The 27352-nt window shown below is 41.1% G+C and overlaps 2 protein-coding genes across 2 annotated transcripts in view; one reads left to right on the top strand and one right to left on the bottom strand.

The window, feature by feature from the left end:
• LOC109558893 (antigen WC1.1-like) overlaps positions 1 to 27347 on the bottom strand; it is a 51736-nt gene extending 24389 nt beyond the window's left edge. The window contains 9 exon segments of the mRNA XM_019960219.2: positions 1900 to 2214; positions 7159 to 7473; positions 8589 to 8903; positions 8981 to 9073; positions 13135 to 13452; positions 13546 to 13585; positions 13587 to 13855; positions 22881 to 23201; positions 27224 to 27347. Coding sequence (XP_019815778.2) covers positions 1900 to 2214; positions 7159 to 7473; positions 8589 to 8903; positions 8981 to 9073; positions 13135 to 13452; positions 13546 to 13585; positions 13587 to 13855; positions 22881 to 23201; positions 27224 to 27296 — 2059 coding nt within the window. The 5' untranslated portion in view covers positions 27297 to 27347.
• Positions 1 to 27352, top strand: part of LOC139182962 (antigen WC1.1-like) — a gene marked incomplete in the record, with an annotated part of 771738 nt that overhangs the window by 277515 nt on the left and 466871 nt on the right.

Here is a 27352-nt window from a genome sequence, read left to right as displayed (position 1 = left end):
GGCCAAAGTATTGGAGCTTTAGCTTCAGCATACATCCTTCCAATGAGTTATTCAGGGTTGATTTCCTTTAGGATTGACTGATTTGATCTCCTTGCTATCCAAGGGACTCTCCAGAGTCTTCTCCAGCACCACAGTTCAAAAACATCAATTCTTCAGCGCTCAGCCTTCTTTATGATCCAACTCTCACGTCCATACATAACTACCGGAAAAATAAACATAGCTTTGACTATATGGACATTTGTCACAAAGTAATGTCTCTGCTTTTTAATATGCTGTGCAGGTTTGTCATAGCTTTTCTTCCAAGGAGCAAGCGTCTTTTAATTTCATGGCTGCAGTCACAGTCTGCAGTGATTCTGGAGCCCAAGAAAATAAGTCTATTGCTGTTTCCATTTTTTCCTCATCTCTTAGCCATGAAGTGATGGGACTGGATGCCATGATATTAGTTTTTTGAATGTGGAATTTCAAGCCAGCTTTTTCACTCTTCTCTTCCACTTTCATCAAGAGGCTCTCCTCTATTCCTCTTTACTTTCTGCTATTAGGGTGGTGTCATCTGCATATATGAGGTTATTGATATTGTTATATTAATTCTATGAGATCAAAAATTTAGAAAGAACAAGAAAAAAGTATTTCTTGTATTCTGTTTTGTATACCCTGATACATGTGAAATATTCAAATATATGCTGAATACTCAATAAAGTCTTATACATATCAGGACAGAGACTTCTGAGATATAGTATATCTTTTTCATTTTCTATTGATTTTAAAATTTACATGGAAGAATAAGTGTGTGATAATTCCAAGAAAATTATTAAATAGAAGGCCGATGGGAGTAAAGATATTAAATATAGTAAAGACATATCCTTGTCTGGCCTCTTGCTGTGTACACATCCTGTGTCCTTAGACATATGTAGCATCCTTCACACCATACCTGGCCCCTCAGTGCTGCTCAGAGAACCTCACAGTTACCTTCATCAACTCCCATTGCCATTCACCTTCCTCCCAGCTACTATAAAACCTTTTCCACCTTCTTCAAAACTTAAATTTGTCCACTTACTCCAAATAAGCCCCCAAATGCAATTCTCTTATATTATTGAAGCCATCAGATATAAACTTTATATTCTCTTAACATAAAACACAGAAATTCAAGTTTTATTACCTCCACCTTTGACTTGTCAGTGCATGGCTAAGTGTTCCTCCAAAGTTTGCATTTATACAAATGTTTTAAAGGAAAAATTGGAGAGAGAGACTTTTCTAGTAACAATGGAAGAATATATGACTCAGAGCATTTCATCAACAATTCTCTACCATCAAAGAACTATAAACATTTATGTCTAAATTTGCAAAGGAAACTTGAAATCTGGCACAAATCCATAAGAATCTCTGATCTGTTAAATGATAACCCTTGTAGGGATACCCTCTATACATGTAAATGATATCCTCCTATAGTAGGGGTAGCCTCCACTCATACTAACCTAGTGCAAAATAATGTCTCACACTGTTTGTATAGAAACAACTCTACCCAGGAAAGTACATCCTCATTTTTTGTCCCTCCCTCTCATAGCCTTCCTGTGCAAAGGGAGTGTGTATGTGGCTGTTAGCAAATGTTTCACTTTTACAAAAAGTGAATTATGAAAAAAATTATGAGGATTTATTTTAACTGGGAGAATAAATAAAGCTATTTTAGTGTCAGATAAGACCACTGGAGAAGAAAAGAATAGCAGAGACTTGTAAGAGGAAAGTATATGAAGCTCATTGCTCACAGCTACAGGGCACTCACGGAGGATGGGTAGTTGTCTCAGCCCTCTCTAGCCCACCCGTCCCCTATTGTCCCTCTGATCAGACACCAGCTTTCATGGAACTTTCCATTCTCTCAGCTGGTGGGCAATGAACTGACCATACCTGAGCAGATGACTCCTGCATCCTCGCTATGATCGCAGTAGTGCTTCCCCCAGTCCCGGGAAGGGCACCTCCACACGTGGGACTCCTTTCCTGTGCACCTCACGTTGTCCAGCCAAATGGGCCCTGATCCCGCCCCAAAGGAAGAAGAGAGAGTGGCATCGAGGGCTTTTCCACAGCCCAGCTGTCTGCACACCACGCGGGCATCGTCCAGGTCCCAGCTGTAATCACAGATGGTGCCCCAGGAGCCCTGGTTAAGGATCTCCACTCTCCCGGCGCAGTGACTGCCCCCGTCCACCAGGCGGAGCTGTCTGCTGTCTGAGGAGAGAGAAATGGGACATGGGTCGTTGACCTGGAGAATGAATAGGGTCTTCTGTCCTGTAGGACCCTCACCTGAGCAGTAGGAGGCGCTCTCCTCTGACCCTGGTGGTTCTGATATAGTCTTTGCACTCCTGCAGAAGGCAGTGGCAACCCACTCCAGTACTCTTGCCTGGACAACCCCATGGACAGAGGAGCCTGGTAGGCTGCAGTCCATGGGGTCGCTAAGAGTCGGACACCACTGAAGCAACTTGGCAGCAGCAACAGCAGCATTGCACTGGGGCAGCAGCTGGGTCTGGTTTCTTATAGCAGGTGGCAAGAGAATTAATAAGGTTGAAAAGTAGGAGGAAAGGTTAAAAAAAAAAAAAGTAGGTAAAGAAAGGTTAAATAATGTCTATCAGTGCTGCACTTTAAGTAAATAATGAAGTAGAGAATTAAACCTAAAATTTTCCACTTCCAGGGAGAATGGAGTTCACAGCAGACCAATGTGTCTTGCTGGGTCTTTCTGGATACAACTTTAAAAGCTGGAAACTATTTTTTAAGAAACAGTAAATGTATTCGACATTTGTTAACACAACATGGACTAAATATGCTAAAATTCTAAAGAGTGGAGATTATTTCAATGTTAGTCCAGGATCTATAGCTTCTTTTTCTCTGTGGGAATTTGCCAATTCATTGCATAATTTAATGATTCAGAATCTGGGCTTGGGCAAGCAGAGGACTACTGTTGTGACAGGAAGCCAGCATAATTTGGGGGTTACCTGATGCTGGAGAGACAAAAGAGTCTTGAGAGCCTCTCTCACACAGCAGGTTTTCCCCTCAAATATTTGCCCAGTGTATAAGCTGTGAAGGGCAGAAAGCTAGAGATCTATATAAAAAGACTTGGAAAGCAGAGTCTTTTTCATTATTTTGGGTACTTAGCTACCAAAGAATATAGGCTCTGAACTGAAATCTCTGAAGGCCTATGTCACAGGGACAGAGAAATCAGAGGTGGACTGAGTGCTACCAAAACTGCAACCCATACTGTTACAGTTCAGTTTTAGGTTATATTTAGATGTTTGAGTGAACACACCCCCTCCCCCTACCTGCCTAGGAAAACGAAGGGTAAATCCTTTCAGGTGTTAGAAAATGTGTCAGGAGTATCTTACTTTTTCATATATAATTTATAGCATTCAATAAAAAATGACATGACATTTGACAAGCTAGGATAACATGACAAATGACCAAAGTGAAAAAAGATAAGAGAATGCAGAGACACCTATGATAGAAATGATGGATTTAGCAGATAAGGATTTTAACTAAAATCAATGTATTTACAGGAAAAGAGAGAAGGAGAGAATAAACAGGTAAAAAGATGAAAAAATAACAAATAATCATAAATAAATAAAAATATCTAAGGAACTATTGCCAACCTAAAATAAAATATCTAGGTTTAAAAAGTGAATGAATAAGTTAAAAGAATTTTATATAGAACTTAGAATATAGTGATTTAGAGGAGTCCTAAAGATGAGAGATGAGAAAGAGAAGAAAGAGGAGGAGGAGAGGGAGATGAGATACAGAGACAGAGAGAAAGAACTGCAGAAGTAATATCTGATGATATAACAATAGAGAACTTTAAAAAAAAATACATGAAGGCATATGAAAGCCCCCACTCTTAGTAAAGCTGCTGAAAATAAAATGGAAAAAGGAAAATCTGGAATAATAACAGATTTATTTAATACAAAAGGAGGAAAAATAAGGAGACAAAAAGGAACATAAAGCAGGTGGATCAATTAAAAACAAATGGCAGATACCAACACATCAATATCAGTAATTGCATTTACAGTAAATGGATTACGATAAAACAAAATTGACACAAATGTTACTTGCAAAATGCCCACCTTATATTATGAAAGCAAAGAATGGTTGAAAGTAAAATGATGGAAAAATGTACTAACTGCAACAAAACTGGAGTAGCTATATCAATGTCCCAGAAAGTAGACTTTAAGCCAAGACACACGAATTGAATTAAAGAGGGAATTTTCATGATTATAATGAGATGCACCTTTAATAAAGATATTTTAGACAACAAAATTCAAGAATGGTAACAGAACATAACTTTGAAACATACTTGACAGAGTGAAAAGAAGAAATAGACAAAATCACAATAAAAATGGGGATTATTACCATATCTTTTTCAATAGCATGCACACCAAACATACAAAAAACAAAGAATACAGTAGATGTACAACAACATAATCAGCACATTTAACTAAGTAACACGGAGAGCAACACACCCAACAATGCAAGAGTTCACATCACTGTAAATGCACTGGGAACTTTTATCAAAATGACCATGTAATAGGACAAAATCTTTCACTCTTTGAATTCATACAGAGTATTTACTCTGACCACAGTGGAATAAAATTAAGAACTAATTAAGAACTAATAAGAAAATATTTATATATTTCTATTTGGGGAAATTCAGCAAGATCCTTCCAAAAGCCGCATGAGTCTGGGAATAAATTTAAAACTTACAAAATATTGTGAAATAATGATAATAAACACAAAATAATGGTATGATAAATTCTTCTAATGAAACTCAAGTAGTGCCTAAGGGAAATTTATACCCTAGATTTAGAGAAGAGGAAAGACTGAAAGTGAAAAAAAGTAAGCTTCCAATTAAGAAACTAGATGAGAAAGTCAACAATGTAGAATGTTGGGGTTAATTTTAAAAGGATCAAAAATTAATGGAAAAGAAGGTAAGCATAAGGTAGAAAATATAGAAGAAAACCCTTTAAACGTGGCTCATTGAAAATTGATGAACACTGAGCAATACTAATGCAGAGCAGAGAGAAAATGAAGTTGACAATACCAAGAATGAAAAGGGACATCAGTATAAATCATACAGATATTTTGGTCATAGTTTTTGTGCTGGTGTTTGTTTGTGTTTTGGCTGTGCTGTTGCTCATGGGATCATAGTTTCCAGGTCAGGGATTGAACCTGGACCCATGACAGTGAAAGCCCAGAGATTTAACCCCTGGATTACATAGCTTTATTAGTACAATTTATACATTTAATGTGGATAAGTACACATAAAGTGTCAATTTCTCCACAGCCTTGCCAACACTAAGTGTCTTAAAAAAAAAAAAAAAAAACAGTCATTCTGACATGCGTGAGATGATATCTCTTTGTGGTTTTAATTTACATTTCCCTGATGATTGACAATGTCAAGCATTTTTTTATATACCTATTGCCATTTGTATGTCTTCTTTAGAGAAATGTCTATTCAAGCCCTTGGCCAATTTTTTAATTGAGTTATTAGTTTTAAGTTTGTTGGGTTTTTTTCTCTTAAGTTATAGGAGTTCCTTATTATTTTTGGAAATTAATACCTTATATAATTTGCGCTAGCTTGCTTTTTTACTCTGTTGATCTTTCATTTGGTTTGCAGAAGCTTTTTAGTTTGCTATTATTGTTAGTCTATTTTTGCTTTGTTGCCTGTACTTTTGATATCATATCCATGAACTCATGAGACAATGTGCTTTTATTTTGTGATGGAGCTAAGATATCACATATCTAAAATGTAATTCCTATCTAGTGATGATGTTTCACCATCACACATAGTAAAATAAATTCAGATAAATACATAAATTTTAAATTAGGTTTTGAATATTCTTTAGTGGAACTATTAAGTTGTTTGCAGAAAATAAAACTTGATTCAATGTTATTTTGAGATGAAGAATGGCATTTGAAACATTGCACTAAAGGCAGAAGTCAAAAAAAGTAAAACATTACAGATTTGATCACATAACCCACCCATACACATACACAATCTTAAAAATATATGTAAAATATGGGGAAAATCTTACCAAAATATTTAAGAAAAACAGTAAGTGATGTTTGTTTATAAAGAGTTCTTATGAATAAATAAGAAATTTTAAAACATTCTGGAGAAAAAATATTGTCATGAAAGATATCTTAAGACAGTAATATAGGAAAGAAGAAAATATTTTTGTATATAGTGTTTGTGAAAGTCACTTAGTCATGTCCAACTCTTTGCGACCCCATGGAGTATACAGTCCATGGAATTCTCCAGGCGAGAATACTGGAGTGGGTAGCCATTCCCTTCTCCAGGGGGTCTTCCCAACCCAGGGATCAAACCCAGGTCTCCCACATTGCAGGCAGATTCTTTACCAGCTGAGTCACAAGGAAAGCCCAAGAATACTGTAGTGACTAGCCTATCCTTCTCCAGTGGATTTTCCAGGCTTAGGAATCAAACCAGGGTCTCCTGCATGGCAGGCAGATTCTTTACCAGTTGACCTACCAGGGAAGCCCTTATGTGGATAAAAAACCATGATGCTATGAAGAAAACAATACTCTCTTTTAAAATTAAGTATTTATTTGGTTGTGCTGGGTCTTAGTTGCAGCATGCAAATTCTTACTTGTGGGATCATAAGAGAAAAAAATTGTAACTGCATGTGGTAATGGATATTACTGTATGTGTGGTGATTTACCGATATGTACAAATACATAAACACTATGTTTTACACTCAGAACTAATATAATGTTATGAGAATTACGTCTCAATTAAAAATTTTAACAAACAAGGTTGGAATGTGTGGGTTAAATTAGTTTCATTCTTACCTCATTTAAGCTTCTCTGGTGGCTCAGACAGTAAAGAATCTGACTGCAGTGTAGGAGACCCGATTTTCATACCTGGGTCAGTATGATCCCCCGGAGAAAGGAATGGTAACCCATTCCAGCATTCTTGCCTGGAGAATCCCATGGACAGAGGAGCCTGGCGGGCTACAGTCCACATGGTCGCAAAGAGCACAACTGAGCAACTAACATTTTAACTTTATATCATTTTGTGGACCCAAATTAAACTCATCACATAGATTTTAAAATATCAAATCTCACTGCATCCTACAGGGTTGGGACAGACACACAGAAATAGTAAGTCACCTGCACACGAGATATAGGCTTCCTCCTTTGGAGAGCATGAAGTGTAATTCCAAGGGTCAGAAGGACACTGCCAGAGAGAGGTGTCAGTTTTCTGACAGCGGATTCCATCCACCCATCGGGGTCTAGAACCTTCCCTGAGACCAACAGAAGAGTTGAGACTTCCACTGTCTCCACAGCCAAGCTGTCTGCAGATCACGGACACAGTGATGTCTTCCATGGGGCTGCGGCAGACACTACCCCAGGTCCCGTTGTAGAAAACTTCCAGCCACCCAGCACACTGCTGGTCCTCATTCACCATCCTGAGGGCCAGGAACTCTAGGTTGAAAGGGAAGGAGACAGGACAAAGTGAAAATTTTGCTGGATGTTCTAGGTTTTCCTTTCTTCTAGAAATGGTGAACATTCATCTCTGATCTTGTTCAAGAGATACCCACTAGATGACAAGACTGACGTCGCCTCCCTTTTAACTGCCTTTGTCCATTTGTGTCTCTCTGTCTATTTCTACCACAATGGTGTAGTGGATATGAACTGAGAGGAAGACCAAACTTCATGGATGCTAGTCACAGAGGGGCAGCTGAATCCTGCTTCCTGACAAAATCTTTAAAGAATATGTCAAAGGGATGTGACGTGGATATTAGGGAGATAGGGATAATAATTAATCCCAAAATGTAAATGTCCACATCCCAATCTTTACAATCTGTGAATATGTTACCATACCTGACAAGAGGAATTTACAGATGTGATTAAGGTAAGGACCTTGGGATGGTGAGATGATGTGTTAACAATATGAGCCCAGTCTGATCACATCCTTAGATCCACTATCCTTTAACGTGGAATACTTTTCTTAGCTCTGGCTACAAAGAGAGATGTGATTCTGGATGATGGTTGAAGGCCTGCAGCATTGCTGGTCTGATAATGGATGAAGGGTGCTGTGAAGGAAGGAATGTAGGTGGTTTCAAGAAGTTTGAAAAGGCAAGAAACAGATTCTCCCCTAGAGCCGCAAAAGTGATGTGGCCCTGCTGAAGCCTTGATCCCAGCCCAGTGAGATCCCTGCTGGACATCTAAGCTACAGAGGAGTAAGGAAATAAATATATGCTGTTTTAAACCACTAATTGGTAAATTGTTAGGGAAGCAAACAGAAACTAGTACCATGGGTTTAATTTTTTTGTATGTAACTGGAGAGAGAGCCCTGCTTTCAAGAAAAACTGTAAGAAACGGCTCTGCCAGGAAACACTGCTGAGAAGAAAGGACCAGAACTTCAGCTGCTGCAGAAGGAAGTGAAAGCACCTCGTCTTCACGTCTTCTGCAAAGACAGGCTTCATGGAAGGAAGCCTCCTTCTCTGGTCCTTTCAGCATCTCTCCCTCAGCGCTCAGACCCCCGTCCTCCAGGGCCCAACCCCTCCTCCAGCCTGTGGACAGTGTGCAGCACAGACCTGAGCAGATGACCCCCGCGTCCTGCTTGTGTCTGCAGTCGTGCCGCCCCCAGCCCCGGGAAGGGCACCTCCACACGTGGGACTCCTTTCCTGTGCAGTTCAGGTCGTCCAGCCAGATGGGCCCTGATCCTGCCCCGAAGTGAGCAGACCCCGTGGCATTAAGGGCTTCTCCACAGCCCAGCTGCCTGCAAACCACGTGGGCATCGTCCAGGTCCCAGCCGTCATCACAGATGGTGCCCCAGGAGCCCTGGTCAAAGATCTCCACTCTCCCGGCGCAGGGACTGGCTCCACCCACCACGCGGAGCTGTCTGCTGTCTGAGGAGAGAGAAATGGAACAATGGGGCGGTGACCCCAAGGGTTGAGAAGGCTCTTCTGTCTTGTGGGACCCTTACCTGAGCAGTAGGGGGCGCTCTCCACTGAGGCTGCAGAGCCTGCTGGTTCTGCCATAGAGTCGTTGCACTGGGGCAGCACTTGGGTCTGGTTTCCTGAAGAAACAACAATGATCAGAAGTCTGGAAGGGTTGAAGAACAGGAAACTGAATTAAGGAAAATAATGACCACTGATGGAGCCTAAGATGAAGGCTGTGACCCAACAGTAAAGTTATTATACTCTTAGTGTTCACCTTCTCCCTGGAGAGTTCTGCTTCTGACCACAATTTCTGTTTTAACCCAAGTCTTGCTGTAAGAATGAGTTAAGTAAATTGTATCCCTGAATGTATCCCTGTGCTGTGCTTAGTTGCTCAGTCATGTCCAACTCTTTGTAACCCCTTGGACTGTAGCCCACCAGATTTTTCAGGCAAGAATATTGGAGTGAGTTGCCAAGCTCTCATCCAGGGGGTCTTCCCCACCTAGGGATCAAACACAGGCCTCCCACACTGCAGGCGGATTTTTTACCATCTGAGCCACCAGGGAAGCCCAAATCTATCCCTAAGTAAAAGCAAAACAAAATTCCTTCTGAAGGATATCTACAAGTTCTTTAATGTGTATCTTTAAAACAAACACTTATATAAAATAGATTTCATGAAAAATGGAAAGGGAAAAGGAGACATTAGAAAGAATTTCCCAGGGTTTTCAGCTGCTAGAGTTACCTGATGAGAATATATATAGCCACGGTTAAAGTGCTTATGAAATTGACAAAATGTGTGTCTTTGCAGAGAAATGATAACCAAAACCAAATACTTCTGGAGCTGAAAAACTTGTTAGCTGCAATTAAGAACTAAAGAATAAGTGTAGCCTCACATTAGCTCAACATAAACTAGAAACATCAAAATGCAAAATCAGAGGATATTCTTCAATTAATTCAGGTCACGTAGCAAGAGTTCTGGTCGTATTGTTGTATGGCAGTTTTTCCAAAAAACTTGGTTCACTTCAGTTCAGTCCCTCAGTCATGTCCAACTCTTTGTGACCCAATTAACTGCAGCTTGCCAGGCTTCCCTGTTCATCACCAACTTCTGGAGCTTGCTCAAACTCATGTCCATCAAGTCGGTGATGCCATCCAACCATCTCATCCTCTGTCATTCCCTTTTCCTCCTGCCCTCAATCTTTCCCAGCATCAGGGTCTTTTCCAATGAGTCAGCTCTTCTCATCAGGTGGCCAAAGTATTGAAGATTCAGCTTCAGTATCAGTCCTTCCAATGAATATTCAGGACTAATTTCCATTAGGATCCACTGGTTTGATCTCCCTGTAGTCCAGGGGACTCTCAAGAGTCTTCTCCAACACCACAGTTCAAAAGCATCAATTCTTTGGTGCTCAACTTTCTTTATGGTCCAACTCTCACATCCATACATAACTACTGCAAAAATCTCAGATTTGACTAGATGGACCTTTGTCAGCAAAGTAATGTGTCTGCTTTTTAATATGCTGTCTTGGTTGGACATAGCTTTTCTTCCAAGGAGCAAGCATGATTTAATTTCATGGCTGCAGTAACCATCTGCAGTGATTTTGGAGCTCAAGAAAATAGTCTGTCACTGTTTCCATTGTTTCCCCATCTATTTGCCATGAAATGATAGGACCAGATACCATGATCTTTGTTTTTTGAATGTTGAGTTTTAAGCCAGCGTTTTCACTCTCCTCATTCACTTTCATCAAGAGGCTCTTCAGTTCCTGTTCGCTTTCTGCCATAAAGGTGGTGTCATCAGCATATCTGAGATTATTGATATTTCTCCTGACAATCTTGATTTCAGCTTGTGTTTCATCCAGTCCAGCATTTCACTTGATGTACTCTTGAGTACAAGTTCAATAAGCAGGGTGACTATATACAGTCTTGACGTACTCCTTTCCCAATTTGGAAACAGTCTGTTGTTCCATGTCCAGTTCTAACTGTTGCTTCTTGACCTGCACACAGATTTATCAGGAGGCAGATAGGTGGTCTAGTATTTCCATTTCTTTAAGAATTTTCCACACATTGTTGTGGTCCACAAAGTCAAAGGCTTTGTCATAGTCAATAAAGCAGAAGTAGAGGTTTTTCTGGAACTCTTTTGCTTTTTCTGTGATCCAGTGGATGTTGGCAATTTGATCAATATGAAAAGGTAAAACTTAGTAGCTGAAGAAAAAAATATGTACTTAGTTTTGCTTATGACTTTGGGTCATTAATCAGAAAAAAACTCAGTTCAGCAGTCTTTCAGTGGGGTCTTTCAGTGCTGCAATTAGATGTCACCTGGAGCTTAAGTCATTTAAAGACTTGCCTGCACTCTGGTTCTGTAAGGAAATTCCCAGAAAAGTTCTAAGGATAAAGGAACATCATGTCTTCAGCTGAATTCAGAAAGAATTTACATAGTCAGGAAGAAATGGGGCAGAAGGGGAACAGAGAAGGAAGGACACACACAGATTAAAGCAAAATATTGATATTAACATTTAGAAACCCACATACAGTTCATAAAGGAATTTTTATATTGTTTTCCCAACATTTTTATGTCTCAACATACATCAAAATTGAAAGAATTAAAAGATGAAAACAAGTCAAAGAGAATTCATTGCCAGGGCACTTTCACAAAAATACTCATAAATAAAATACCTAGGAGAAATCCTAGTAGAAGATGGGCAAAACCTCTGAAATTCAGGATCTAACCAAATGGAGGGATGTATTATGTCAATGATTTGGAAAACTCAACATTGTCAATGTCAATCATCCTCAAATGTCTATGTCTACTCTCAAATTTTTAAATCTAATCTCAATGATACCCTTAAGCTTTTCTTTTGGTTAAAATGACAAGCTGATTTCTAAATTCATACAAAATACAAGCAACCAAGAATGAACAGCACAGTTGATAAGAAAAGCAACGATATTAGAGGAGTTAATATAAAGTAACTCTTGTAAATTAAACTTATTCAGACTAACTACAAAGTTTGAAATTCAGGGAGATAGTGAAGCACAGGGAAGCCTGGTGTGCTGTAGTCCATGGGGTCACAAAGAGTCAGACATGACTTAGCGATTGAACAACAACAACTCCAAAGTTATGATAATTAAGAAAATGCAGTATTGGTGCAAGGATAGACAAATGATAACATGGAACAGAATAGAGAGTCTCAGATAAGACAGACATAATTGCCCTTCTGCTTATGACAAAGGCAGCACTGCAGTGGGGAAGAGTCTTTTCAGAAAAAGATTCTGAGTCAACTGGATGTCTATATGAAACCTGATCCTTATCTTACACAGATATCAATCCCAGAAGGAATGCACAATAATATGCAAGAGAAATATAGTAAAATTTCCATAAGATACTCTTAGAGAATGTTTTTAAGATCTTCGAGTAGGAAAAAAAATTTTTAAAGGATATAAGAAGCATTAAATGTACAGAAAAATGTTGGTAAGTTATATTTACATAAGATTAAGAAATGAGTTCATCAAAGGACACCATTTGATTAAGAAAATACAAATAAAAGACCAAGGGTTAAACATGGAAAATAAGTAACACATATTTTCATCCAAAGACATTGTCATGGTAAGTTATAATATCATATTTTTAATAGTCAAGAACTGGAAATAACTCAGATTTATACTGTCAGTAGAATGGATCAGTACATGGCCATGTGATCATTCAAAGCATACTCTACAGTAATAAAAAAAAATAAAGTGCTACAATATACAACATCATGTGTGAATCCCAAACATAATTTTGAGTCTATGAAATTAGATACAAAAGATGAAACATATGGCATCCTTTTATAGAAAGTTCAAACATTGATAAAACTCTCTACGTTAGTAGAAGTTCGGTAAGCACTTTTCCCTGTCGAGGAGAGGGGACGACAGTGACTGTGGTGCTGGGGACATTGTCTCTGTTGCTCTGGGTTGAGGTTCATACTGAGGTCTATACTTACTGCTCCTACATTGTTTTCTATGATTTTATGTAAGCAACAATGTTGCTTAAAAATATATTATTCCCCTTCACACTTCTTGCCCTGACCTGAAAAATGAATGAACAATTAGAAGATCCATATTTCACCACAAAATCTCTGACTTTGAAGCCCGTTTAACCTCACTCTCTACTCTTGGAGACATTTCACTCCAGGAGCATCCTGAGTACCAGTAGCCCTTCCCTCTCTCTTACCTGAGCAGATCACAGAGGCTGTGTTGCCATGGGAACAGTCAGGACCACCCAGAGCAGTCACAGGACAACTCCACAGGAAGGACTCAGCCCCTGAGCAGTGAAATCGGGCTGTTAGGATCTGATCACCTCCTTCCACCAAGCGTGGTCCTCCGGGGGTGGAGATGGCAACTCCACAGCCAAGCTGACGACAGACAACATTGGCATTGGCCAGACTCCAGTGGGAGGCACAGAGCGCTCTCCATCGTCCAGAAATCTTCACCTCCACCTGCCCCTCACACTGAGAGGAGCCGTTTGTCATGAGCCGGACTTCTGAGTATGCTGGTAGGAGAAGACAGAGTTTCAGCAAAATCACATGACTTTCTCACCTGAGCAGGGTGTTCACAGAGGTGAAAGGCCTGACCTGCATCTCACCTGAACAGACAACCTGAGCAGATCCACTGTGGTGACACAGTGCCCCCTGGACAGGGCACTCTGGGGCAGACCCAGAGCTCAGGCTCCTCCCCCTCACACCTGAACTCTTCAGCCCAGACCCGGGCACTGGACTCTCTGAAGAGCTCATGTCCCAGGACAGACACAGCCTTGCCACACCCCAGCTCTGCACAGATGACCTGGGCAGTGGGGAGTGTGAAGTTCCCATCAGACACTGGGATCCAGGCTTCTCCAGAATACACTTCTACTCGCCCTGAGCAGGGTGCATCCCCTCCAGCCAGACGCACAAATCCTAAGAGGAAACAACAACAAGACCAGTGAGTGTTCATGGTACTGGCTTGGCAACTGGAAACCGCACATCACAGGCAGTGGAGTGAAAGTTTTTCGTTTTAGGAGTGGAGCATGTAGAGAGTCTTTGACAGTTAGCGTCATAATTGAATTTTCATGAGCAGGTTTCTAAAGAGAAATCCAGGAGGATTACAAGGTCAGTTTGGAATGGTTGAATCCCAAGAACATACATTTTGAGACTGGTTAAAAAGGTGAATTCCTTGGTCTAGGAGCCTGGAAACTACAGAGCCCAATTCAGATCATTGGAATGGCTGAATACTGGAAACATATCTTTTAGCATTGGTTGGAGAAGTGAATTTCTCATTTTGCAGCCTAGGACATATATACAGATCCAAAGACACTGTATAATATTCAGGCACTTAAACTTGAACATAGAGATATGCAGACCAGAAGCCACCCAGAGGGACGTGGGCTATGAGATTAGAGACTTAGCATCCAGACAAGCTTAGAAGCTTTCATGGGACTTGTGGGCTTAACATTCTGACCAGTTTTCTCTCCCAGAAGCTAGTCCTCAAGTGACTTAGGTTAAAGAAAGTCCTGAGGCTGGATCGATGAGGGCATGCCAACCTGTAGATGGGTGACAGCTCCAGAGAAATATGGACACTATCACTAATTCAAGTTTATGGCATCACATCTTGTCTTTCTGATACTTTTTGATGCCAAAAAATTCCATGAATTCCTTCAGTGACCTCAGTGGGAAGGAAAATGAGTTAAGAAAACTCAGAGAGTCATAGAGAGAGAGTCCCAGCCATCTCTCTTGAAATCCTAGGATTTGTCAAAGAATCTGGGGGAGAGTGTGCTCTCAGTGGGAGTTTACCAGATAGCTGAGTTTCCACATTATCTCCTATTAAAGGTTTTTCTTCTCAAACAGGACTCATAGAAAATGCTAAGGGCTGATAATAATTGATTTTAATACTATCATTGTACTAACTCTAACCACAGAAAAACATGCATTCTTCTCAAGTACACATGGAATAGTCTCCAAGCTAGGTTACAAATAAGCCTTAACACATTCAAAAATATTAAAATAATTCCAAGTATCTTACATGACCATAATGGAATGGAGCTAAAATTCAATAATGATCACAAAACAGGAATTCATGAATCTGTAAAAATTAAACCACACACTCATATTTTAACATTGTTTTCCTATTTCTATAAAGAATGCTATTTAGATAGGAATTGCATTAAATCTATAGATCACTTTGAGAAGCACAGGCATTTTAACAATACTAATTCTTTCAGGCCAGAAACACAGAATGACTTTCCATTGATGATATTATCTTTAATTTCTTTCATGAATGTTTTACAATTCTAAAAGACGATGGCATGTTGCCAAAGAGAAGGAGGAAGAAGAAGGAGGAGGAGGAGGAAATGAGCAAACAAGCCATCATTTGGAGAGTTCCAAGTTGAAAAAGCCTCAATATGGATAAATATGCAAATATTTGTGGCAAACACTTGTTGAATAGGTTGTTAGCATACTACATCACCCTCTGCTCCTCCCATCTACCACCTAAACTGCTATCCCCTCTCATTTTTCCCACTTCAGACAAGCAAACACCATTTTAAAAGATACAGATGGATGGAAAAGAAAATCAGAAAGGGTAGCTACTGCTGAAGAAGTAGGATGTAGCTGGGGTATATGGCAGGCAAGGTGGGATCAAGGAAGTTTTGAAACTAAAGGAGGAAAACCAAAATAAAAGTTCATCATTTGGTCATCAAAGGAACACATTTTGAACTGGATGAAGATAACCCAATGAAAAAACTTTATTTAATTCATCAAGTATAATTCCCTGATTTCTGGGTGTGTTCTGATTATTTACTTCTGAAGTTCTTCCTGGTAAAGGACTGCTTAGTGATGCCCAACATCCAACCAAAAAATTATTAGAATTTCCAAAAGAGAGAAATGTAACCCATAACACATTTTCTTAAAAAAACAATCATTTAAAGCAGGTTCAGAAATTACAGAAATGATTGAATTGGCTGAAGAGCACCTTAAACCCCTAATATCAACATGCTTAATGAAGCATAAAAATAAACAGGGAGAAAAACTAGGAAAAATAAACAAATGAGACTTCTGAAACTGAAAAATATAGTATTGGAATGAACATTTGGATTAATTACACAAGAGACTAGACATTGCAGAATAAAAGAACTGGGAAGTAAAACACAGCAGTAGAGACTATCTAAATTGAACCAAAGAGAGTAAAAAGGCAGAAAAATATGAATGGAAACTCAATGACATGTAGGATAATATAAAAATATATAAAATACGTGTATTTGGAGATTCAGAATAAGGGATGTGCAGAAAAATATTAAGAAAAGATAAATGACATTTTCCCAAAGTTATTGAAAACTGTAAACCCACTTATCCAAAAAGCTAAACAAACCCCAAACAAGATAATGAAACCATTCTCAGAAAACTTGACAATGTAATTACTGATACTCATTGGTAAACAAACAAACAAAAATATGTTAAGAGCAGCCAGGGAAGTCTGACACATTATATACAGGGAACAAAAGGATATATATTACTTACTGACTTTTTGTTGGAGGCAATGAAAGCCAGATGACAATGTAAAAACATATGTAAAGTATTGGGGTTGGGCATTTGTTAACCTAGAATGGAATCACCCAAGAAAATACTTTTCAAGACTGAATGAAAATTAAAATGATTTCAGGTAAATGAGAGATGATAGAATTGGAGGCCACCAGACACACACTATACAAAACTGCCTCAGAAAGTTCTTCAAGCTAAAGGGAGATGACAGCAGATGAAAACATGGATCCTCTCAAAGCTATAGAGACTGTGCTAAATGTTGATCCTCTATTAGAAGATTTAAGGCAAAAATATTAGCAACAAACTATAAGATTCATAACAAATTTATAAATAGAATGTATGACAACGACAGCACCAATGACAGGAACAGGAAAGTGGAAGAAAAGTATAGTGACTGACATTGCATGTTGTGACATAATATCATTTCAAGGTAAAATGTAATTGAAGATTAATAATTCAACATTGGGCTTTCCCGGTGGTTCAGTGGTGAAGACTCCTCCTGACAATGCAGGAGACGTGGGTTCAATCCGTGGTCTAGGAAAATCCCACATACCACGGAGCCACTAAGCCTGTGCACCACAACTAGTGAGCCTGTACTCTAGAGCCCAGGGGCCACGACTACTGAAGCTTGTGCACCATAGAGCCTGTGCACTACAGCAAGAGAGGCCACTGCAATGAGAAACTCATGCCTGCAACTAGAGAGCAGCCTCTGATCTCCACAACTAGAGAAAAGCCCATGCAGCAAGGAAGACCCAGCCAGCAAAAAATAAAAATTACTTAAAAATTTTTTAATTAAACATTATAATCACTTAAAAATCTAATACAATTAATAAATCAATACAGTATTTAAATTAAAATGATAAAATATACTCGAAGATTAAAATAAGAACAAAGATATAACATATAGCAGCTGCTGCTGCTACTGCCGCTAAGTCACCTCAGTTGTGTCCGACTCTGTGTGACTCCATAGATGGCAGCCCACCAGGCTCCCTGGTCCCTGGAATTCTCAAGGCAAGAACACTGGAGTGGGTTGCCATTTCCTTCTCCAATGTACAAAAGTGAAAAGTGAAAGTGAATTTGCTCAGCCGTGTCCGACTCTTAGGGACCCCATGGACTGCAGCCTAACAGGCTCCTCCGTCCATGGGACTTTCCAGGCAAGAGTACTGGAGTGGGTTGCCATTGCCTTCTCCAACAAATAGCAGGCAAGTACACTTAAACCCAATTATATCAATAATAATATTAACTGTAAATAATTTAAGTACTCCAAATAAAAAACAAGATAATCAGACCAGATAAAATAAGACAAAACAATATACTGTCTACAAACTTCTATGTGTTTAAATATAAACATAGAAACATATTAAAGAGGTAAAAATTACATACCATGCAAACACAATTCAGAGAAAACTCTATATAATATCTAAATTAATATCATACAAAGTCAGACTATAAGACAAAGAATTCATTCAGAGAAAAGAAACATTTTATTATAATAAAATACAAAAGAAATTATATAGTATTGAAACTGGTGGGTTAAAAATAAAGTGATGCTTAGAAGACAATTTAGAACCTTGATGCTTCCTTGATGATTACATTAGAATAAAAATAGAAACAGAAGAAAATGATCCAAGACTCCACCTTAAGAATCTACAAAAGCAACCACAATCATGACAGAAAAGGAGGAATGAAAACTGAGCATAGAAATCAATTAAGAAGAAAGCAAATACACAATCAAGAAAATCAATACAGTCCATTAGTGATTCTTTTAAAAAGAACATTAACATCGATAATCTTCTAGCAAACCAATTAAGAAAAAAGAGGAACACATTAACAGCACCAGTAACAAAAGGAGGAATATCATTGTAGACCTTCCCAACATGTAAAGATATGAGATATGAACCAGTGTTACTAATTTGAAGATTTTTTGTAAAATGGGCCAAGTCCTTAAAAACACATTGCTTGTGAAACACAACTCACCAAAATCTGATACAGAAAAAAAGAGAAAAATATGAGTAAACTTATTTGTTAAATAAACAGAATCCATATTATAAAAATTTTCCACTAAGAAAACTGCCAGCTACAAATGCTAGCACTTCCACGGAGCTCGGAAATGACTCCCACAACAGGATAAAGGAAGAGACGGAGGGAAGGAATGAGGGCAGGAAGGAAGTGTAACACAGAGGCTGTGGTGAATGTAGGAGTTGACCTGCATCTTTCCAACCCTCCCCTCCTGCAATCCTTGCATCTTCATCCCCTCACCATTTTGCACTTCAGTACTGTAGTCCCTGGTGGCTCAGAAGATAATCAAGACTCTGCCTGCAATGCAGGGAGACCCAGGTTTGATCCCTGGGTGAGGAAGATCCCCTGGAGAAAGAAATGGCAACTCACTCCAGTATTCGTGCCTGGAGAATCCTATGGTCCATGGGGTCACAAAGAGTAGGACAGGACTGAAGGAACTTGGAGCACTTGCACCACAGTCCTTCACAATTTGTGTGTTCCCTCCCAGATCTTCCACCTGAACTCCATGAAATCTCCTCATTATTTCAAACAAGCTTCTCTACATTCTCCTCTGGTCATTGTTTCCACACTAGATTTATCCTAAACACAGTACTTCACTTCCGGCAATCCACTACTGAGGCTGAAATTTCTCTTCCATACCTGACTCCTAAGGTTGAGCAGAAGAAACTCCAGGAGTTTTGGTTAAAATAATGAAAATACATGCTATTCTAATCTTATTTCTGCTACATCACCACCACTTTGACTTATCTTCACATCATTAAAATATGTCTGAAAATACAGAAAAAAAACAGACCAGGAAGAGGAAACTAGTGACAAAAAGAGAAATAGAAGGAACCTGGAACTGTTCATAAAAGTGTGAGAGTCTAAGTTAGAGCAATGGTAGTCAGGGTGTACAAACCACAATCAGGATTTAAATATTAGGTCAGTTCAGTTCAGTTCAGTCACTCAGTCATGTCCGACTCTTTGCAACCCCATGAATCGCAGCATGCCAGGCCTTCCTGTCCATCACCAACTCTCAGAGTTCCCTCAAACTCATATCCATCGAGTCAGTGATGCCATCCAGCCATTTCATCCTCTGTCATCCCCTTCTCCCCCTGCCCCCAATCCCTCCCAGCATCAGAGTTTTTTCCAACGAGTCAACTCTTCACATGAGGTGGCCAAAGTATTGGAGTTTCAGCTTTAGCATCAGTCTTTCCAATAAACACCCAGGACTGATCTCCTTTAGAATGGACTGGTTGGATCTCCTTGCAGTCCAAGGGACTCTCAAGAGTTTTCTCCAACACCACAGTTAAAAAGCTTCAATTATTCGGCCCTCTGCTTTCTTCACAGTCCAACTCTCGCATCCATACATGACCACTGGAAAACCATAGCCTTGACTAGACAGACTTTTGTTAAATATCAGAGCACTTCCAATTCTATACTTCTAAGTATATCTTAACTGGAATTAATAACAAGACATCAGTATTCTTAGGATAACATTGAGAGTTCTAATTTCACATAAAGTTTCAACATCACACACTCCATTTTCACTCAGATGCTGTTTTATCAAAATATGGTAGAGACACCTGTAGTATTTCCACAAATTTATCTTCAGTTGGAACCATGATTATGACATTGTGACAATGAGGAAGGTTACCTGAGATGCCAGAAAACAGATTTGTTTAAAACAAAAGTTTCTAACTAAAATTCAAATTCACCTTGAAAATAATTATTTTTATAAAAATGATAAAGAGAATGGAAGAAAACATTTTGAAGAGATGAATAGATTTATGACATAAGTGCTGTAGTGGTCTCACAAATGCATACTTATCAAGCAGTTTTGTATGTCAGGCATACCTCAATAAAGTACTTTTTAAAAAGGAAAAGAATTGTTTCCTTAAGGGCATCAACTAGAATCATCAAAGATCTGCTGAAGGTGAGATTAGAAATGATTACTTTTCCAATGATCTTCCTGTACATAAACACACAAGAGCTGATTGGCTGTGGCTGATAAGGACCTACTGCAGATGTCTTCAGGGCTCCCCTGTCCCACCATCCCATTAGATGGGGTGGTACTATCCTAAGACCAGCCTTCTACCTTAGGGAATTCACTGTGATAACTGACAATATCTTCCTCCAGTCCAGTTGTTCTGATGTGATTAATAACCTGGACATCCAATCTGCAATTGTGATAACAACTAGAAGGATCTCTGCCAAACACTGTGAGCACCCATTCACACCCTAGTTTCACTGCTGTCTTTCCTGCATCCACCTTGGCATAGGTCAAACACACTTAGGTAGAACTGAGTACTTCTTAGGAGTCACATCAGGTCCTCTTAGCTTCAATTCAGTTCAGTTCAGTTCCTCAGTCATGTCTGACTCTTTGCAACACCATGGACTGCACCATGCCAGGTCTCCCTGCCCATCACCAACTCCCGGGGTTTACTCTAATTCATGTCCATTCAGTCGGTGATGCCATTCAACCACCTCATCCTCTGTCATCCCTTTCTCCTCCCACCTTCAATCTTTCCCAGCATCAGGGTCTTTTCCAATGAGTTGGTTCTTCACATGAGGTGGCCAAAGTCCTGGAGTTTCAGCTTCAGCATCAGTCCTTCCAATGAACACCCAGGACTGATTTCCTTTAGGAGGGACTGGTTGGATCTCCTTGCAGTCCAAGGGACTCTCAAGAGTCTTCTCCAGCACCACAGTTCAAAAGCATCAATTCTTTGGCCCTCAGCTTTCTTTATAGTCCAACTCTCACATTCATACAGGACTACTGGAAAAACCATAGCTTTGACTAGACCCATCTTTTTTGGCAAAGAAATGTCTCTGCTTTTTAATATGCTGTCTAGGTTGGTCATAGCTTTTCTTCCAAGGAGCAAGTGTCTTTTAATTTCATGGCTGCAGTCACCACCTGCAGTAATTTTGGAGCCAAAAAAAAAAAAAAGTCTGTCACTATTTCCACTGTTTCCCCATCTATTTGCAAGGAAATGATGGGACCAGATGCTATGATCTTAGTTTCTGAATGTTGAGTTTTAAGCCAAATTTTTCACTCTCCTCTTTCACTTTCATCAAGAGGCTCTTTAGTTCTTTGCTTTCGGCCCTAAGTGTGATGGAATCTGCATCTAAGGTTACTGATATTTCTCCTGACAATCTTGATTCCAACTTGTGCTTCATCCAGTCCAACATTTCTCATGATGTACTCTGCATGTAAGTTAAATAAGCAGGGTGACAATATACAGCCTTGACGTACTCCTTCCCCGATTTGGAACCAGTCTTTTGTTCCATGTCCAGTTCTAACTGTTGCTTCTTAACCTACATACAGATTTCTCAGGATGCAGGTCAGATGGTCTTGTATTCCCATTTCTTGAAGAATGTTCCAGTTTGTTGTGATCCACACAGTTTAAGGCTTTGGCATAGTCAATAAAGTACAAGTAAATGTTTTTCTGGAACTCTCTTGCATTTTCAGTGATCAAACAGATGTTGGCAATTTGACCTCTGGTTCCTCTGTCTTTACTAAATCCAGCTTGAATATCTGGAAGTTCATAGTTCATGGACCACAGCCTTGTCTAACTCAATGAAACTATGAGCCATGCCATGTAGGGCCACCCAAGAGAGACGGGTCTTAGTGGAGAGTTCTGACAAGACGTGGTCCACTGGAGAAGGAAAGGCAGACCACTTCAGTATTCTTGCCTTGAGAACCCTATGAACTCTCAGCTTCACTGCCTCCTATACATGATGCACTTCAGCTACTGTGTTGTAAACTTCAAGACTTCATTTTCCTGCTCCCTCAACATCCCTGCAAATGTGGTGTGAGCTCCCCACTCGATTCATCAGGTACACCATTGTGATGAGATTTTCCCTGCTACAAGTGCCACTTCTGGCCTCCTCTGACTGTGACCTAGGGACATTTAAATGCACCACTGAATTTCTCTCACAGCTTTTCCTTGTGTAACTGCACCATGACTTCGGGTATGGTCACTTGTCCATGGGTCTTCACATGCCCTTGTGGGGTCACCATTGCTTAGCTGAGCCTGTTCTATTGGCACATCACCCACATATCAACCTGATGGAGTGTGGTGACTCTGACTTTTAGGACCAATGAGGATAATAAACCTTGTTGCCTACAACTCTCCTATGACACCACCCTCCCATCAATGTAGCCACACCCTACTGACCATTATGTCAAAGAATACAGAACAATTACCATGCTAAGACTGTGTCACAGAGGTCGAATCCAGAAGCTAATCTGTATGAAACTTTTGACCTCACCTCTGCCTCCTGTGACACATCACAAAGACCCTTAACCCAAGTATGTTCTAAAGGCTGTATCCGTAATCTCAAATCATTCTGGTAATAAGACAGAGGCTTTTCCTGCTAGAGATCCCCACACAAACCAGACAGGACTTACCTGAGCAGACTACTCCAGCATCCCAGTCGTGGGAATAGCTATCATTACGATAGTCTATAATATTAGAATGCCTACAGTCACTGACAGTTGACTCTGTCCCATCACATGAAGTATACAAAAGCCAAATGGGGCCAAGTCCTGGCCCAAAATAAGCCCCTCCAGGAAAACCAATGGCAGCTCCACACCCCAGCTGTCTGCACACTACAGATGCATCCTTCAAGCTCCATTTCACATCATTCACTGTGCCCCATTCTCCTTGGTGCTTCACTTCCACTCTCCCCTCACAGTGGTGGGCTCCATCCTTCAGCCTCAGCTCCAGAGCTGCAAAAGAGACACACGACAGGAAAGATTTTAGGAGACTTAGAGTGGTATAATATTTAAAACATTAGCCCTTTGAAAAGCAAAACAGTGCATGGGATATAGTATGTCCTGACTTCTGTGGTATAAACATTCCCAGCGTGGCCAACTCTAAGCCCCCAATGTGCCATCACTGAACACCGAGCAGGAAGGGAGGCACCAAGTATTTCTCAGGAGCCTGTAGAACCAGCTCCAGGGACACCATCGAGGACAGGCCTCCAGAGACTCTGGATGCTGCCCTCCCTGTAGATGCTCCCAAGGCTACTAGGGCCCAGCTTCTCCATCTCAGTTGCAGCTCATGGCCTGGGATCCAGGGAGGAATCCTCCTTCTCCTTTCCTGTCCATAGGAAGCATCTCATCCAGCTCAGGAACAGAGAGCTGGGGTAATGGGCTCTAAAATGTCCTGCTTATTCCTGCCATCTTGTGTTCATGTCTTTGTGTAATTCCACACTCCAATGTACCTAGTAACATGCATCTAACAAATGGAATTTGAGGAAAGTGATCAGATGTCACTTTAGTGATTAAGTCATAAGATGACTCTGGTTTCTGCATATAGAAAAGAGTTCATTAGTAGGAACATCATAGATGGAGACATTACCAGTGTTCAGTTCAGTTCCGTTCAGTCGCTCAGTCATGTCTGATTCTTTGAGACCCCATGGACTACAGTATGCCAGGCCTCCCTGTCCATCACCAACTCATGGAGTTTACTCAGACTCATATCCATTCAGTCAGTGATGCCATGCAAGCATCTCATGCTCTGTCATCCCCTTCTCCTCCCACCTTCAATCTTTCCCAGCATCAGAAGACTCTATTAAAAAAAAAAAAAAAAGAACTAACCAGATATTTTGTGATTCTTTGATAGCTCAGTTGGTAAAGAATCCACCTGCAATGCAGGAGACCCCGGTTCAAATCCTGCATCAGGAATATCTGCTGGAGAAGGAATAGGCTACCCACTCCAGTCTTCTCTTGTGGCTCACCTGGTAAAGAATCAGTCTGCAATGCTGGAGACCTGGGTTTGATCCTTGGGTTGGGAAGACCCCCTGGAGAAGGGAAAGACTACCCACTCCAGTAAGGCCTGGAGAATTCCATGGACTGTGTACAAAGAGTCAAACATGACTGAGTGACTTTCAATTTTTCAATTCTTCAACCAGATATTTTGAAGCTGAATAATAAATGAATGGGCTTCCCAGGTGGCACTAGTGGTAAAGAACCTGTCTGCAAGTGCAGGAAATGTAAGAGACTCGGGTTTGATGACTGGGTCCGGAAGATCCCCTGGAGGAGTGCATGGCAACCCACTTCAGTATTCTTGCCTGGAGAATCCTATGGACAGAGCATCCTGGTGGGCTACAGTCCATAGGGTCACAAAGAGTCAGACACGACTGAGGCGACTTAACAGGCACAATACAATGAGGAAACTGAAGAATTCAGCACAGAGATTCAACAACAGACTTGACCAAGGGAAAGAAAAAGAAAAAAGAATCAATGTGTTAGAAGAAAGACTAGTTGAAAGCATCCAAATAGAGGAGCCAAAAGAGAATGAAAGGAATATAGAAAGCCTATATATAAAGACCCTATAAAGAGAAACAGTGTATGGACCGGAGTCATAGCAGAAGAAGTGAAGGAGAAAAGAATTAAGGTCTGAGGACTTCCCTAGAGGTGTAGTGGTTAAGAATCCACCTGCCAATGTAGGGGACATGGGTTCAATCCCTGGTCCAGGAAGATTCCACATGCCGCAGAGCAACTAAGCCAGTGTGCCACAGCTGCTGAAACGTGTGCACCTAGAGCCTGTGGTCTCCAGCAAGAGAAGCCACTGCAGTGAGAATTCTGTGCACTGCAGCAAAGAGTAGCCCCTGCTTACCACAGCTAGAGAAAGCCCGCATGCAACAAGGAGACCTAGCACAGCCAAAAATAAATAATTATAACCAGGTTCGATGCAAGATACTGGATGCTTGGGGCTAGTGCACTGGGATGACCCAGAGGGATGGTATGGGGAGGGACGAGGGAGGAGGTTTCAGGATGGGGAACACATGTATACCTGTGGCAGATTCATTTTGATATTTGGCAAAACTAATACAATTATGTAAAGTTTAAAAGTAAAATAAAATTTAAAAAAATAAAATAAAAAATAAAGAGCCAAATATAGTGACTAACACATTATAGATACTCAATAAAAGTCTATATACTTAAAAAAAAAAAAAAAAAGAAAGAAAGACAGGCTGCAAATTTCCAAACATGGGGAAAGATCTGGACATCTAAGTTCAAGAAGTTAATAAGTCACCCCAAAATTTCAATCCAAAACAACCTTATCCAAGACTCACAGAGTAAACTGTTCAAATGCAAAGAGAAAGAGAGAATTCTGAAAGTCTAAAGAGAAGAAAAAAATCTGTCACCCAAGAGAACTCCCATAAGGATATCAGCGGATTTGTCCAAAGAAACCTTGCAGACCATGAAGAAGGATTGATAACATACTCCACTCTCACTCAGTGGAAAGCAGCTCCCAGGGAGGGAGGGACAAGAGAGGGCATGAGAGAAAGTGCTCCCTACAGAGTCACAGCAGATCCTGGGAGGGGAAAGGACCATCCCAGGCCCCCAGCACATCAGGAAATGAGTCACGGGGACCGGGGCAGGGACTTGGGAACTTATACATGTGGGGCTGCACATCAACTGATCTTTACAAACAGAGGGACAAGTCGTTCATTGGAAGGACTGATGTGGAAGCTGAAACTCCAATATTTTAGCCACCTGATGTGAAGAGCTGACACATCTGTAAAGACCCTGAAGCTGGGAAAGAGAGAAGGTGGGAGGAGAAGGGGACGACAGAGGATGAGATGGTTGGATGGCATCACCGACTCAATGGACATGAGTTTGGGTAGACTCCGGGAGTTGGTGATGGACAGGAAGGCCTGGAGTGCTGCGGTCCATGGGATCGCAGAGTCAGACATCAGTGAGCGACTGAACTGAACTGAACTGAACAGACAAGAGGTCCCCTCTCCTGGATGCAGTCTTCTCTGCTCCCTAATGGACACCTGGTGGGAACAGGTGAGGCCAGCAGGCAGAGCCTCTCACAGAGCCCAGTGCTAGGCAGACATGGCAACAAGCAGAGGGGAGCCGGAGAGATGGGGGAGAGGAGCCAGAGAGAGGCAGGCAGGTGTATGATTATCTCTGATCCAGTTACATGCAGCGGCCATGACACCCAGCCCTGTGGACACCCCATGTGCTTCACAGACCAACGGACTCACTCCCTGCTCAGCAGCTCTGTTCCTCTCACACAGACAGGCTCCACCTCCCCTCACACACACACACACACACACACACACAGCCTCACACACTACTCACACACTCCTCACTCACCCTCACTCACCCACACTCACCCACACATACTCCTCACACACCTTAATACATCACTTGCACACTCCTCACACACTCCACAAACACATACACTCTTCACACCCACATACACCCTCACACATACACACACTCACACACACACTCTTCATACCCTCACACACACACACCCTCACGCACTCCTCACCTGCACACATACACACACATACACACACACAATCACAGAGCCTACAGGAGCGAAGACACAGGAAACACAGCGACTCAGGGGCGGTGCTCACACACCAGGCATGTGGAGCGTGTGGGAACAGCCCAGAGTCCCAGCTGAGCTCAGTCACTGGACCTTCCACACACTGAGAGCCACTGGGACTCCTAGAAGCTCCCTGAAAACAAGAGAGACCATGGAGGACACTTAGGCTGACCCAGCTCGATCCAGACAAAACCTCACGGCTCTGTAAAATCTGCCGTTATGACCAATGGACACCTCCCCCCACCCCACCATAGGAGAGGAACCAGTATTCACATCAGCATGGTTCTTTTTTGGTCAGAAACACTGAGGCCAGGTTCCACAACTCCAGACACCTTTCCCTTCATCAAGGTGTCCTCTCCCCTGCTGTGAACCAGGACAGAGGGGCAGCTCTTACCTTGACCACCCACCATGGTGCCAAGGAGGAGGACACAGAGTCCCCGCAGGGAGAGGTGTCTGCCCAGAGCCATCCTGACCCCACGTCCTCAGGGTCACAGTCCCAGCTGCAGGATCAGCCTGTGAGGAG

Source organism: Bos indicus, chromosome 5 (assembly GCF_029378745.1).
Source record: "Bos indicus isolate NIAB-ARS_2022 breed Sahiwal x Tharparkar chromosome 5, NIAB-ARS_B.indTharparkar_mat_pri_1.0, whole genome shotgun sequence".
In the NCBI taxonomy this organism is placed as follows: Eukaryota; Metazoa; Chordata; class Mammalia; order Artiodactyla; family Bovidae; genus Bos; species Bos indicus.
The sequence above is the reverse complement of the archived record's forward strand: the minus strand, read 5'-3'. Positions and strand labels throughout refer to the sequence as shown.